General features: G+C 46.3%; 1 protein-coding gene and 1 long non-coding RNA gene across 11 annotated transcripts in view; one reads left to right on the plus strand and one right to left on the minus strand.

The window, feature by feature from the left end:
• obsl1b (obscurin like cytoskeletal adaptor 1b) overlaps positions 1-15289 on the plus strand; it is a 50097-nt gene extending 34808 nt beyond the window's left edge. For all 10 annotated transcript variants that reach the window (XM_035393001.1, XM_035393005.1, XM_035393002.1 and 7 more), the window contains 9 exons: positions 244-510; positions 4265-4531; positions 5031-5143; positions 5991-6144; positions 7330-7491; positions 7986-8090; positions 8743-9009; positions 13143-13412; positions 13988-15289. In XM_035393001.1, the coding sequence (XP_035248892.1) occupies positions 244-510; positions 4265-4531; positions 5031-5143; positions 5991-6144; positions 7330-7491; positions 7986-8090; positions 8743-9009; positions 13143-13412; positions 13988-13995 (1613 nt within the window). In that variant the 3' untranslated portion in view covers positions 13996-15289. The remainder of the gene's footprint in view (positions 1-243; positions 511-4264; positions 4532-5030; positions 5144-5990; positions 6145-7329; positions 7492-7985; positions 8091-8742; positions 9010-13142; positions 13413-13987) is intronic.
• Positions 15290-15422: 133 nt separating this feature from the next.
• Positions 15423-15998, minus strand: LOC118213825. Its single transcript, XR_004762520.1, has 2 exons — positions 15891-15998; positions 15423-15692 (listed from the first exon to the last, which is right to left on the minus strand). It is a non-coding gene; the product is annotated as an uncharacterized LOC118213825 (long non-coding RNA).
• Positions 15999-16523: the final 525 nt, after the last annotated feature.

The raw sequence follows: 16523 nt of genomic DNA on the forward strand, positions 1-16523 counted from the left end.
TTCTGAGCAACGGCAGATAGAAATGGCATTGAAAGAACTGAATAGGGTCTGTGAGCAGGCTGTTTATTTAGACTACTTTGGTGGCTCATTTTACCGCCTTGTGGTAAAATGGAGGCACCGTCGTTCCCTTCAGGAGCCATTCCTGGCCAGTCAGTTGGTCAGCATATGAAAGGGAGACGATGCTGATTCCAGAGAAAACAAAGAGGGGAAAAGTTTAATATTTTCTCTCCCCCACTGGTGCAGAGGCGCAGGTGCTGTTCACTAAGAAGATGGCGGCTGTGGAGGCGGAGGAGTTTGGGGAGGCCACTTTGGAGGTGGAAGTGACCCCCGAATCCGGGGAGGTGCACTGGATAAGGCAGAACGTGGTCATCCAGCCAGGGCCCAAGTTCACCCTGAAGCAGAACGGCCCCAAACGCAGTCTGACCGTCCACAACCTCAGCCTCTCTGACCGGGGGATGTACCGCTGTGAGACACTGCACGACCGCACACAGGGGAAGATCAGCGTGGAGCGTGAGTGTATACACACACACACGCACAAACACGCACACGACCGCACATACACACATACACACACACACACACACACTCACACTCACACACACGACTGCACATACACACATACACACACACACACACACTGCACACAGGAGAAGCTCATCGTGGAGCGTGAGTGCACACACACACACACACACACAGACACAACCACACACACACACACACACGACCAAACATATACACACATACACACACACGACTGCACATTTACACACGTACGTACGTACATACTAAGGCTGTCAAAAGTGCCGTGAAATTGAGTTCAAATATTAGCTTTTGTACTTAGTTAGCGTTCGAATATATTCAAATAACATTTTCCTATAATTCACAAAAATAAAATAAAAAAGCCGCTTATTGTCGGGCGCAATATGCATGTGGCGCTCCCTTTAAACTGGCCTGTGCGTTATTTTCCACAAGCGGGCAGTAGAATAGACGATATCGGTAAACTTTCATACTAGGTTACTACATCTGGGGCCTCATTGATAAAATGTATTTTTGATCAACTATGTGGCGCGTACGTAGAAAATCACGTCAAAGTAGTGATTTATAAAATTTCAACATGACTCGATTTGACCGTGGAAACGGTTGTGGCTCCACGTCAGGTGTTCACTTGATGTATGCGTGCAAGTTCACTTTATAAATGAGCCTCCTGCAGTTTCTATAGCCTAATGCACAAATGAATAAAGCACTTTCTCGTGAATGTAATTTGCCACAACTCTTGTTTATAGGAAATCCCTGTTTATTTCTTAACACAAAAACTATTCAAACGGATACACCAGACTTGCTCTGCAAAGCTTGCACGAAACTCTTTTCTTGTCCTTGACCTCGCCATTTATGGCCAAGAAGCCGAAAAATTCCCAAACGGCTTCTACTACCAGCTAGTGGGATCAACTCCTCCGATGCTGCTCCCTTCAATATTTTTGATGTGACAGAGGAAGTAACGTTAGCACAGGAAATGAACTTTTCGTGCATGAACATGATTCGCCGCATGAAATTAAAGCCTGTATATTTATGTTAATTACAAAACGTGGGATCCAAACTAATTTCGAATGCTCAAATTTAGGTTTGAACAGTTTTTGACAGCTCTAGTATATACACACATATGCACACGCACACACACACATACACATAGAGTATATATGTACACACACACACACACACACACACATACACATAGAGTATATACACACACACAGACGCACACACACACATACACATAGAGTATATACACACACACACACACACACACACACACACATTCCTCCTCTACCATCTGTTTATATTTGTTTACAGGAGGCCCCGGTAGTCAGGCCTCGCTGCAGGCCATTATCGATGCTGTTTGTGATGGAAAGCGCTGAGTGTCGCTGTAATCTGATCGATGGGTTTTGAGTGGCTTTGAGAGGCCTGACTGTTTTCAGCAGGTGACAGATACACACATTCAGGGGCTCCAGGGCGGGGGATACACACATTCAGGGGCACCAGGGTGGGGGATACACACATTCAGGGGCTCCAGGGCGGGGGATACACACATTCAGGGGCTCCAGGGCGGGGGATACACACATTCAGGGGCTCTAGGGTGGGGGATGCACACATTCAGGGGTACCAGGGCGGGGGATACACACATTCAGGGGCTCTAGGGTGGGGGATACACACATTCAGGGGCACCAGGGTGGGGGATACACAGTTACACACATTCAGGGGCACCAGGGCGAGGGATACACACATTCAGGGGCTCCAGGACGGGGGATACACACATTCAGGGGCTCCAGGGCAGGGGGATACACACATTCAGGGGCACCAGGGCGGGGGATATACAGTTACACACATTCAGGGGCTCCAGGGCAGGGGGATACACACATTCAGGGGCACCAGGGCGGGGGATATACAGTTACACACACTCAGAGGCACCAGGGCAGGGGGATAACACACATTCAGGGGCTCCAGGGCGGGGGATGCATACATTCAGGGGCACCAGGGCGAGCGATACACACATTCAGGGGCACTAGGGCGGGGGATGCACACATTCAGGGGCTCCAGGGCGGGGGATACACACATTCAGGGGCACCAGGGCGGGGGATACACACATTCAGGGGCTCCAGGGCGGGGGATACACACATTCAGGGGCTCCAGGGCGGGGGATACACACATTCAGGGGCTCCAGGGCGGGGGATACACACATTCAGGGGCTCCAGGGCGGGGGATACACACATTCAGGGGCACCAGGGCGGGGGATACACACATTCAGGGGCTCTAGGGCGGGGATACACACATTCAGGGGCTCCAGGGCAGGGGATGCACACATTCAGACCCCCTGCAGCCTGATAATTCAATCAAGCGTGTCAAAATGGGAGCCAGATCCACAGCTAAGGGGGGGTTCTTTTTGCCTAGCCAATGAACCGCTTTGCCCCGCTGTGGTAATTGGTAGGCGAGTGTCAGGCTAAACCTTGGGCACGATCACAAGCTCTCTGAAGGGAACGATCACCGCTCTACAGCTTCCTGTCTCAGGAACTAGCTGTCAATCGATCGTACTGAATGTACCCTTTCAGGTCACACAGCATGATGCATGTGCTGCATGCGTTATATTTACACACAGCTTTTTCTGCCTGCCCTGGCGGGGGTAAGACGGGCAGGGGGGGTAAGATGGGCATGGAGGGTAAGAGGGGCGGGGGGGGTAAGAGGGGCAGGAAGGGTAAAAGGGGCAGGGAGGATAAGAGAGGCAGGGAGGGTTAAGAGGGGCAGGGAGGGTAAGAGCGGCAGGGAGGGTAAGAGGGGCAGGAAGGGTAAAAGGGGCAGGGAGGGTAAGAGAGGCAGGGTGGGTAAGAGGGGGTAAAAGTCGGCTTGCCACAGGCCCCTCGTGTAGATCTGGATCTCTTTTCATTGCGGCTAAATTTACGCGCTGGCCTTAAAAACCTGGGGTGGCGTCGCCAAGTGCCCAAAATAGCCGCGCCTTGTTCCGCCAGGGGCGTCTGTCTGAGAGAATGAGCGGAAAGATTCTGGCGCGTCCCCGGAAATAGCCACGCTCCGGCATGGCGGTGTGGCGATACGGCGCCAGGAGCGGGTACGCCCGCACGCCACGCCTGCACCCCACGCCCCCATGCCACATTCTGTCCCCGCTGCGGGTCCAGTGTCTATTTCCCCTTAATTTCAGGGGCCACTGTGTCAGGCTGTATAACCTCAGTGTACAGTCAACTGAGCTTCTATGAAACCAGGAGAAGCAAATTCAGTCAATGTCTGCAATCGGTATTAAAGTCCGTTTAATCACTGACAAAAAGATGAGTAAACAGCTATTTTCAGCATCAGAGAAAGGGTCGTGTTTTGGTAGGCTACTGCTGCTGAAAAGATGTGTGATTAGGAAGTAAATAATTGACATATCTCTCTTAGACGGTGCCCTTCAAAACTGGGGAACTGTTGTGAAATTAGTACATTTTTACCAAACCTTTGGAGGGTGCTGTAGAATCAGTGTTAAAGACAGCCCTGGAACCACTAGTTTGTCTATTTTTTACTGAATTTGAGGTTTACAGCTTGGAAATGAGAGGGGCCTCTAAACATAAAGCTATGGTAATATAAATATTGATTCTTATCAATGTATACATTTCAGGGTTATTGTTATTTTGTCATTTCTCCTGTGTTCGTGTGCCACAGTGATGCGCTGTAAGCGTACCTGCGGGTCGACTGACGCGTTTTTCGCTTTGACGTGTTCTACACGCAGCGCGGAAGATCATCGTACGCAGGGGGCTGACCCCGATCGACACCTTCGAGCGCGAGACGGCCACCTTCGAGGTGGAGCTGTCGCACGACAACGTGGAGGGGGTGTGGCAGAAGGACGGGGTGCGCCTCAAGCCCAGCAGCCGCTGGCGCCCGAGCGCCAAGGGCCGCCTGCACAGCCTCACGCTCTCCGGCCTCACCCTGGAGGACTCCGGAACCGTCGCCTTCACCGCCGAGACCGCCAGGACCTCCGCCAGGCTCACCGTCAGAGGTGAGGAAGACGGCGGAGCGGAGAGAGTGAGGAAGACCACTGGGCGGAGAGAGCGCTGCCGTTTCTCTCGGTCACTGAGCGGACGCTCTTATTTATTCATGCTTCCACCTGTACGACTGAAAGGCTTGCTTTGATCTGATTTCATCTAACATTTCCATGAGTAACTTTTGGCAGCTGCCTGATGTTGTTGGAATCTGCTTCACTGGTCCAGATGTTGTGGGGGGGTGTCAGCCTAGGCCCAAAGCCCAAATCGGTATATCTAATATTTTCCCATAAATAACTTCTGGGCTCATTTATGTCACATTTGCCACATTTATTGGTCACTGACTGGATTTTTGCCATTGTACTCATTGTATTGACTGAAAGATCTGGCCAGAGCCTAGAACAGGCCTTTCCAAGACCAGATACCGATCTGACAGCCATACCTGCTTGTGTTGTGAAGACCGCATTGAGCATATCTGTTGTGTGTTTCATCCCTCTCCACCTTCTCCACTCTCAGAGCCTCCTGTGAGCATCCTGAAGAAACTGGAGGACCAATGCTCCCCAGAAGGCTCTGCAGTATCTCTGGAGTGTGAGCTGTCAAGACAGAATGTGGATGTGAAGTGGCTAAAGGTAGAGAGAACACATCAGAATCCATTTGTTACAATGCATTTGTGAACAAAATTTTCTATGTTAAGTTACAGAAACTCATTGTGTATTATCTGATGCATCTTATGCACAAAGAATTACGGAGTGTGGCACAGTGAGTAAGGAACTGGGCTTGTAACCGAAAGGTCGCAGGTTCGATTCCCGGGTAAAGACACTGCCGTTGTACCCTTGAGCAAGGTATTTAACCTGCATTGCTTCAGTATATATCCAGCTGTATAAATGGATACAATGTAAAGTGCTATGTAAAAAGTTGTGTAAGTCGCTCTGGATAAGAGCGTCTGCTAAATGCCTGTAATGTAATGTAATGTAATTACACATATGACACCTTACACTGAGTACATGACACCTAGGTGGTATATCTGGTGTGGATGAAACCATTTTGTGTAAATAAAACATTTCCTAGTCCCTAAGTCTGGATAGACAATTCATCATAGCTCAAAAAATTGCCAAAGGGACAAACTTGATTTAGGACAAAGCTCTCATTGGTTACCTCCATAATAGAAATGGATATGGCAGAAAATATGAGGGAAACAGTACAAAATCAGAGTTTCCAAGCTGAATGGTCCCTCCTTATTTTTAAACGTATTTACTTGTGGATACGTCCGTCAGTGTAGTTCTATAAAAATTTATTTCAAAATTGTCTACATTACATTACATTACATGTTTCACTTATTTAATCAACTGGCAAACTCAGTACGCTGTATAAGAAACAAAAAAACAGCAAAACAAGAAAGGCCCTGAAAGGTTAAGGGCAAAGGTTCAAGGTTAAGGTCAAAGTGAAAAGCTGTGTCCCCCCTCCTCTGGACCGCAGAATGGCAGCGAGGTGAAAGGGAGCAAGACCCAGCGCATCTACTCCATGGGCCGAAAGCGCTTCTTCCAGCTAATGAAGTGCGAACTCAGCGACTCGGGCGTCTACATGTGCGATGCTGGGGACATCAGCACGAGCTGCTCTCTGGAGGTCTACGGTAATGTGCACCGCATGTCCCGCGAACCTGCTAACGGTACCCTGCTAACATGACCCTGCTAACGGGACCCTGCTAACGCGACGCTGCTAACGGGACCCTGCTAACACGACCCTGCTAACGCGACACTGCTAATGGGACCCTGCTAACGCGACGCTGCTAACGCAACCGTGCTAACGCAACCCTGCTAACGCTGCTAACGGGACTCTGCTAACACGACGCTGCTAACGCGACCCTGCTAACACTACCCTGCTAACGCGACCCTGCTAACAGGACCCTGCTAACGCGACGCTGCTAACGGGACCCTGCTAACGGGACCCTGCTAACGCGACGCTGCTAACGGTACCCTGCTAACGGGACTCTGCTAACGCGACGCTGCTAACGCGACCCTGCTAACGGGACCCTGCTAACGCGACCCTGCTAACACTATCCTGCTAACGCGACCCTGCTAACGGGACCCTGCTAATGCGACGCTGCTAACGGTACCCTGCTAACGTGACCCTGCTAACACGACCCTGCTAACGCAACCGTGCTAACGCGACCCTGCTAACACGACCCTGCTAATGCGACGCTGCTAACGCGACCCTGCTAACGGGACCCTGCTAACGCTACCCTGCTAACGGGACCCTGCCAAGGGGGCAGATAATAATTACATTAATCTATTTGTGGGTTGTTTAACAGCCCTCTTATTTGCTAAACCGGCTCATTAAAATGTTTCACAGATGAATGGCTCCTTGCCCACTTCTGCAAAAGTTTTTCATGTCTCAATACTGCCATCTGCAGGTGGTGATGCACAAATGCATCTGTCTAAGGGATACTGGAAGAAACAACCACGGTCTCTATAGGCTGAGGTTTGCATGATCAGCAAGTAATCGGATGAATGTCCAAAATATGTATAAATAATACTTCATTAATAAAGAGCTGAGGTGGATCAGGACTGATCAGATATCCTCACACCCCCCACAGACGGGAGTTTTCTGGTCCTGATATACTGATTACAGATTTGCTCTGGCAGGCAAACTGAAATGACAGCCTGTGTTGAGCCGACAGACTGAAAGAGTGGAAACGAAGGGTCATGTAGTCCTGGCTGTGAGTGGTTAGCATGTTAGCGGCGGTTTGGTGGAAGGCCTGGTCACGCCTCTCGCGGGGCAGAGATCGGCGACCTCACTTCCTGTCCTCCCGCGGCAGAGCAAGAGGTGGAGATTGTGCAGGGCCTGGAGGACCTGGACATCCAGGAGGACCAGAATGCCGTGTTCATGTGCGAGGTGTCCCTGCCGGACATCCCGGGGGAGTGGTTCCGCAATGGGGAGAAGATCCGGCCCACCAGCACCGTCAAAATCCGGCAGGAGGGTGAGTGCGCCCCCCCCCCCCCCCAACCCCAACCCTGATATAGTTTATACTCATTCTCCCACAGGTTTGCTTAGTATAGCTGTGGCGTTATGTTACATTACATTACATCTATTTAGCTGTACCATTATATTACATTACAATTGTTTATTTAGCTGTACCATTGCATTACATTACCTCTATTTAGTTGTATCATTCCATTCCATTTCATTGGATTACATTCATTTAGCAGATTCTCTTACACGATGTTGCGCTCCTACCTACAATGTAGGAGAACCATAAGTGATTTCACCGGATTAATATGAGCTATAGTGTTAGACAAGTCTAACAACATTTACAGACTGACTAGCCAGTGTAGATGCAGCATTTCTAAAGCACTAAAGTTAACTATGCCAACCAAGAACCAAAGCACTAATCCTGAATTCATGTGGATGACTTAGGACTGTAAGGTCAGCAGCCCAACAGTAACTCCTCTAACTGCCGCCTGGTGCATTTAGGCACCAAGCACTTTCTCCTCATCTGTAACGTGAGGGTGGAAGATGCCGGAGAGATCAAATTTGTGGCCAAACAAGTGGAGTCCACGGCATCCCTGGAGGTGGAAGGTAAGAGAGCAGACCTCCCTTCATCTCTCAGTGTAATCCCTTCTTTACGCCACACATTATTGTTTTAAAAACCCAGTGCAATCACTTCTCCCCCCCAACATTTAGTGGCCACTAAGCCAAAAGTATAAAATGTACACTAATGTTTTCCAAATTTATAAACAGCAAAGTAATAAAATGTCATTTTTTCGCAAAGTACATTATCTGTGAACCAAAGACTTAGTGCTCTGACATGGCATTTCCCTCCTGCAATGTACATTCACTTCAGAGAGAACTTCTGGTTGGAAGCCCATCAAACACACGTAGAACAACCTGGCTGGAAACATGGCCCCCAGAATACTGTAATTCGTTATGTATAATGGTTTAAAAATGATGCACAGGTTCTTTTAATTTTATATGACTTCAGTTTGATCTTTATTGCGCTTTTCACAAAAGACAAGCTTCCCTAAGGACATTACAGAGATTCTGGGCCCCAGGCTCCTGCGAGTAAGCTTAGGGAGCAGTAGCGAGGACAAAGGTCCTGGAGGAGACGGGAAGAGGGTTTGGGCGGGTCCCCGCTAAGCGGGGAGGCAGACTTACGAAAGCGGGGTCAGGGGACAGACGTTTGTGTCTTTAACACTCCGGCCGTGCCCTGCTGTCTCCGTGCCCGTCGCAGAGATGCCCGTGTCCATCGTGAAGCCGCTGCGGGACAAGACGGCGCTGGAGGGGCACCGGGTGGTCCTGGAGTGCGCCGTGTCCAATCCGCGCTGCAGCATCCGCTGGTACCAGGGCAGCAAGGTCATCCTGCCGTCCGAGCGCTTCGAGATCTGCAGCGAGGGCTGCCACCGCAAGCTGCTCATCCAGCAGGTGGAGCTGGAGGACGAGGGCACCTACAGCGTGCAGGCCGGCGAGCACACCACGTCCGCCAGGCTGACAGTGGAAGGTCAGAGGGCACAGCCGCCGCCCCACATCGCCAAACACAAACACGCACACCTGCCTCTTAATAAACACACGCACCTGCCTCTTAATAAACACAAGCACCTGCCTCTTAATAAACACACACACCTGCCTCTTAATAAACACACGCACCTGCCTCTTAATAAACACACACACCTGCCTCTTACTAAACACAAACACGCACCTCGTCTTAATAAACACAAACACACACCTGCCTTTTAATAAACACAAACATGCACCTGTCTTTTAATAAACACAAACACGCACCTCTTCTTAATAAACACAAACACGCACTTCTTCGTAATAAACACACACACACAGCTCTTCTTAATAAACACAAACACGCACCTCTTCGTAATAAACACAAACACAGACCTCTTCTTAATAAACACAAACACGCACCTCGTCTTAAAGGAGTAACATGGTGGTTGAACGTGACGCTTCCCAGTTGTCTTTAGCCAACAACAAAACAAATGTGCATAATTTTTTTATTATTCAGTCATTTCAATGTACTTTAAAACGTATTTTTCTAAGCCTAAATTCCCCACTATAAAAGTTCACCCGAACCGTCTGGGCGTGGTAATGAGAACTGTCAGTTAGCTATGATTGACAGACCGTGCCCCGTTACCATAGCTACCCCCATGATACGCGCTCTTTTTGGGAGACTTTTCACAAGATAGCTAGCTTAGTAGTATACCAAGTATCGATAGATAGCTAAGGTAAGGACGTTGACTTATATCCAATTATAATTTTTGCTATCTAGCTAACCAAGTTAAGATAAAAGCACAACTATAACGTCCTCATAAAAGCAAACTAGCTAGCTAACGTTATCGATAACATTGCCTTATGAAAGCAAACTACCTAGCTAGCTAACGTTAGCTAGTTAAATGAATATAACCAGAAATAATCTAATAGTCCTTAAAAGGCACTCTAATTTAAGTGAACGTAACGTTAGTCTAATATTTGCATTGTCTTGCCCGTAAGCCAGCGGCGCAAACTGTGGGTCTCGAGTTATCCATGGGTTTACTCGGCGTGGAAAGGGGAGTGGTTACTGTGTTCGTGACGCACCAAGTTGACAACTTTCTCAACCGGTTTAAAATAGGACGATGAATTTAAAACGCATATTTCTCCAAAAATACACAACGGACATATTTAATACTTTACTCATTGTGTTTCTTCAATGCCTCTTGTGCAAATAGCACATAAAACTGAGAAAGTGTGAAAGTCACCATGGTACTCCTTTAAGAGGCAGGTGCATGTTTGTGTTTATTAAAGGAGTACCAAAATATGGTATTAAATCACTCCATTAAATTATGGAGTATTAAATATGTCCGTTGTGTATTTTTGGAGAAATATGCGTTTTAAATTCATCGTCCTATTTTCAACCGGTTGAGAAAGTTGTCAACTTGGTGCGTCACGAACACAGTAACCACTCCCCTTTCCACGCCCCGTAAACCCATGGATAACTCGAGACCCATAGTTTGCGCCGCTGGCTTATGGGCAAGACAATGCAAATATTTGACTAACGTTACGTTCACTTAAATTAGAGTGCCTTTTAAGGACTATTAGATTATTTCTGGTTATATTCATTTAGCTAGCTAGCTAACGTTAGCTAGCTAGTTTGCTTTTATGAGAACGTTATAGTTGTGCTTTTATCTTAACTTGGCTAGCTAGATAGCAAAAATTATAATTGGATATAAGTCAACGTCCTTACCTTAGCTATCTATCGATACTTGATATACTACTAAGCTAGCTAGTTTGTGAAAAGTCTCCCAAAAAGAGCGCGTATCATGGGGGTAGCTATGGTAACGGGGCACGGTCTGTCAATCATAGCTAACTGACAGTTCTCATTACCACGCCCAGACGGTTCGGGTGAACTTTTATAGTGGGGAATTTAGGCTTAGAAAAATACGTTTTAAAGTACATTGAAATGACTGAATAATAAAAAAAATTATGCACATTTGTTTTGTTGTTGCCTAAAGACAACTGGGAAGCGTCACGTTCAACCACCATGTTACTCCTTTAATAAACACAAACACGCGCCTGTTCTTAATAAACACAAACACGCTCCTGTTCTTAATAAACACACACACCTGCGTCTACTTAATAAACACAAACACCTACCTCTTCTTAAAAACAAAAACACCTGCCTCTTCTTAAAAACAAAAACACCTGCCTCTTCTTAAAAACACACACACACACCTGCCACTTCTGGAAAACACAAACACCTGCCTCTACTTAAATACACAAATACCTGCCTTGTCTTAAAAAAGACAAACACCTGCCTCTACTTAAAAACAAAAACACCTACCTCTACTTAAAAACAAAAACACCCTGCCTCTACTTAAAAACAAAAACACCTGCCGCTTCTTAAAAACACACACACAGCCTTTCAGCCTTTTTTGATTTGAGCCAGAGCAAAACATTTCTCAGCAGGCGGGGGGATAAAAGTATATAACAATGCAGGATTCGAACAATGAGATGTTATTTAGTTATTAATTATGTTCATGCCATAATGTGTGAGCACTACCAAAAATATGACACTTTAAAGAGAAATTGGAGCACCCAGCCGATTCCAGACTTAGTGTAGCCTCATGTAGTCCGAGAGAATGTTAATCCTGTAGGGCAGTGGTGTCAAACTCGTGCCATGGAGGGCCGTGTGTATGCAGGTTTTCATTCCAACCAATTAATGCTGCCTTAATTGAGTCCAATTACTCATTCAGCCATATGCGTTTAACTGCATTGAAGCACAGAATATAAGAAAATTTTTATTTAGACAATGCGGGTCACCATAGACGTCGGGTCACCATTGTGCACAAACCTGCATCCCTAATTCAGCAAATAATTTAACTAATTATATAATCAAGATCTGAGGCTGGAATGAAAACCTGCATACACACGGCCCTCCATGGCACGAGTTTGACACCACTGCTGTAGGGGGAATAAGTGTTTATTTCTGAACCTGGCCTTCACAGACGAGGCACAGCACACACCGCATTAAAAAAGCAAACACTGCACTCCTCTTACCCAAATCACGGCTCTCCAGGCCCAATAACTCCTGGTTTTCCGCCCTCCCTTTACCTGGGAGTCAGGTGTGAAAACAGCCTGGCCAATCAGGAGCACTAATTGTTCAGTTAATTAATAATCTTCCTGAAATCTAGCCAAGAAAAACATTTAAATTATTTGATATCATTGTCATGGATGACAAAAACATGTTGCAATGAAAATAGTTTTAAAAATATTTCATTTTTATTGAAAGTGCCTTGTGTAGGTTTCAGCATAGTAGAATATATATTGCGAGACCAGAGACTCCTGTCCCCTACAGAGGACAATAATGCATTTGCCAGTCTTAGGAGGATATTAAATTCCATGTTCAAAGACACATTCATTTATTCCAGTGCTGGAATGTTTTAGAATACAGAATGAATCTAACTGATCAGGGCAGTTATAGATTCTGTCTGCTTATAGGCAGCAAGCTGTCCCATGCTTAGCGTTCCCTCGGTGATGCTGTGTCTTCAAGGACAATCATCAGCTTTGAACACAGTCCCAACCTGTGCATCCTCCTGCCTTGTACTTTTCTGGGACACTAGACTTCAGTTTCTCTGTAACAGACAAACATAGCCGATTTTGTTTTTGAGTGCAGGACGGATATCATTTTACTAACAGACAAGTTATAACAGTATGATGTCGCTTTTTCATATTGCAGCAAGCAAAAAAAGGCTGCAAATCCCAAAGTGTAAATTATCACAATCTGTAAGGCCAGTTCTACACAAGGAGGAGTACTGTGGGCTTTAGACAAGGCAAGGGGCATATGTTTGCACTATTACTGAAGAATACAATACGGGTGAAGTCAGTAGAGTTTAATTTATCAGGCCAGGCCTCAAACAGAGGTCTTGCTTACTTCTCATGTGGTTAATTTTAATTTAAACTAATTAAAATGTAGTTATTTTAACATTGAAATTCTTTTAAAGATTTACAACTTAAAAATAGGTCAAAGTTGTCAGGATTGAAATGTATTTTGACGTAGTTTTCTGAGGTCCAAACGGCGTGTGTCTCTGTGAGGTATGGTGTTCGGCGCTCGGCTCGTTGGGTCTGACCCTGATGCTCCTCCCCCCCCAGCCCAGCTGCTCCAGATGGTGCGGGAGCTGACCGACGTGACCGTCGCGGCCCCGGACGAGGCGCGGTTCGAGTGCGAGGTGTCCATCCCGGTCAGCAAGGGCCCCGTGTGGAGCCTGAAGGAGCAGACCCTGCACCCGGGGCCCACGGTTCGACTGGAGGCCCGAGACACCGTGCACCGGCTGACCCTGAAGAACACGTCTGCGGACATGAGCGGCGTCGTCCGGTTCAGCTGCGCCAAAGCCAAGAGCAGCGCTAGGCTCACCGTCACGGGTCAGTGAGATATTATTAATAATGCGTATGCTACACTTCTGACACCATCAGACACCCAAACACCAGTTTACAGACACATACCTCTATTAATAATGCGTATGCTACACTTTCGACACCATCAGACACCCAAACATCAGTTTACAGACACACACCTCTATTAATAATGCGTATGCTACACTTCTGACACCATCAGACACCCAAACACCAGTTTACAGACACATAACTCTCTATGTGTATGTAAAATTGACTTTGCAGCATTGAATATGTATTGAGGGATTTATATATATATATATATATATATACACACACACACATACTGTATATGGGGGAAGTTAAGGCTAGAGGAAATGCCTGATCATTCTGGTGCATATTGCACATATCTCATTTTAAGGCTAGAACATAACTCATCACCAGAGAATGTGTAGGCACTCACCTCCCTGCTTCCACTGCGGAGACAGTAAAATAAGCTTAAGCTGAGTATGCAATAGAGCTACTTTAGTTATTATGCGTTTCCCCCGGCGACCATGCATTTAAATGCACTCACGTTCTGCTCTCTCCTTCTACATTCTGTGCAGATAACTAGACCTTTGGGACAAAACACCAGGAACCATCCGGAAACGTGCACATTACCTGGGGAAATGCTGATTGTGACATAAGTCTGCTTATTGTTTATGGTAAAAAGGGAAAATGATGATTTAGCCTGTTAAAAAAGTGCTTTGAATTGGGGCAGAACCAGTGAAAATGTTACGGCTTGAACACCCAATTACATTGTTTTTAAAGGTGAGGAAAAGTTAAGAAATTACAGTCCGGGGAAAAATTGCATTTGGCAAACTGGAAATGAGAAAGATCGATGTCCTAAGGCATATAAAACACACACTCTGCAACAAAATGGCCATGTGCAGGACCACATCCAATCTGAATAAAAGTGAACCAGCAGAAGTCTCCTGATTCACTCTAAATTTGGTGGGGAAACAGGACAGAACGAATGAAATAGGAAAAATTGTTACAGGGATCCAGGTTGTCGCATATTACAGGTGTGGAGTGGGACACTAGCGCCATGGATCTTTAGGCAAAACATGATAATGGTGCCATATAGGGGCCTTAAACCAAAAATATACTGAAGCTGTGATGGTTCGAATCCTGAATAGAATTCTTTGTGTGAAATACGTATTGTTTTTTTTTTTTTTTTTTTTTTTTAAGTCTGAGAATGATTTTGTGAAGCTCAGAATTCATGCCCTTGGACCACTGAAGTTCACCTTTCGTATAAAAAAACTCTACAGGCTTTGTGCAAGAACGCACACACTGAAGAGCAAATCACCATTTTGAATTGATGTAGTCAGTTGGAGTTGGAGGAAAAGCCTTTGCTGTCCCATTTCATTTATGGTTGAATGTACATTGTTCCTTATTTATCCTTGTATAGACTTCATTTTTTAACATTTGGATTTCTACTTTGGGATGCAGACATGGAAGGGTACAGATTTTAAAGGGTTATATTGAGACAGAAGCATGTACAGTATGAAGTGCACAGGGCCAAAATGGTTTAATATTTACACATTAAATGGGGGATCTTGGGAGAGTGAATTGACACTACTTACTATAAAATTATCTCATTTCCTTAATTACTGTTGAGTAAATCATTCTCAATGGAAACGTGCGATCGCTGTTAAATTAACTATGAGCTGCCTCGTATTGTACTAAAGAAAGAAGATTTTCATAAAATTCTGTATTCCGTATTTATTTTCCTTTGACAGGGTTTAATGGCTTTCTGTTGTCGCTCTTAATGCTCTAATCTTTCTGGATTTACTGGGTGGCGTCAGCTTCTCTTGCTATTTTAGAAGTACCTGTATTAGCTTCCAATAAAACAGGATTGATAAGGAGCAGGCTGCTGGCTGGCCTTTTGTGAGAATCAACACTGTACGAAATGTCATGCCTTCACATTCATTCAACACAGACTGAAAGAATTCAAGTAAATCAAAAAGGTAAATAATAATAACGAAGAACTTCCACAACTAGGTTACAACAGTTTTAATTTAAACTCCATGTTCCCAGATTACAAGTATATTATGTCATATATTAATGCCAATTTGCTCATTTTATTATTGCGCAGTTATCAAATACAAACACGTGTGTGTGTGTGTACATGTACGCACATGTTTGGCTGTGTTTAAACATAGTGGGACATACAGTAAAAGACAGGGGGACACATAGATACACTAAAGTGTGACGGAGTACATGTCCTAGGAATCTCAAGGACCCACATCAGGCAACCCAAACACACAGCTGCACATCTGGTGACCCAAACACACAGACGCACATCGGGTGACCCAAACACACAGACGCACATCAGGCAACCCAAGCACACATCAGGTGACCCAATTTTCACACACAGATGCACATCTGGTGACCCAAACAAACAGACGCACATCAGGCAACCCAAGCACACATCAGGTGACCCAATTTTCACACGCAGATGCACACCAGGTGACCCAAACACGCATCAGGTAACCCAAACACACATCAGGTGACCCAACCGCACAGACGCACATCAGGTGACCCAACAGCACAGAAGGGCATCAGGTGACCCAACAGCAGGTGGAGTTCAGAGTGGCTGTGCAGTGATACTGAATGCACGTTGTGGCTAAGGGACACCGGCACGCCTGTCCTCGCACGCGAGGCACTCTGTGCGGTGGAAGGCCCGGCGTGCGCCGCGGGCGAGCCGTACCCGAGACCGACGCCTCCGGCAGAGAGGTTCCGTAAAAGGGGTTCCGTAAAACTGACCGTCCGTCTCCACCGCGTCCTCCTGGGGTTTCCCCTGGCGCGACGTTTCCAGCGCAAACACCATCCCACTGCCGTAGCGCATTCCGGAACGTCACAGTTACCTCCCTTCGACAATCCTGCGCTCGTTTAAAAAATGCAGTTTCAAAGAGATCGGGGAGAATTTACCTTTAAGGGATGCATTCGTCGCTGAATGCGAGCCCACCGATCCAAGGCAATGGTCTGCTGTTTAACCATTTCTCAATTACAAAAACAGTTTTAGAAATAATTATTTTAAAAAAAACATGGGGTTCCTCCAAAATGCTAATTATATTAATAAACTCACCAGAGCCTTGA

The sequence above is a fragment of the Anguilla anguilla genome, chromosome 15 (genome assembly GCF_013347855.1).
Source record: "Anguilla anguilla isolate fAngAng1 chromosome 15, fAngAng1.pri, whole genome shotgun sequence".
Taxonomy (NCBI): domain Eukaryota; kingdom Metazoa; phylum Chordata; class Actinopteri; order Anguilliformes; family Anguillidae; genus Anguilla; species Anguilla anguilla.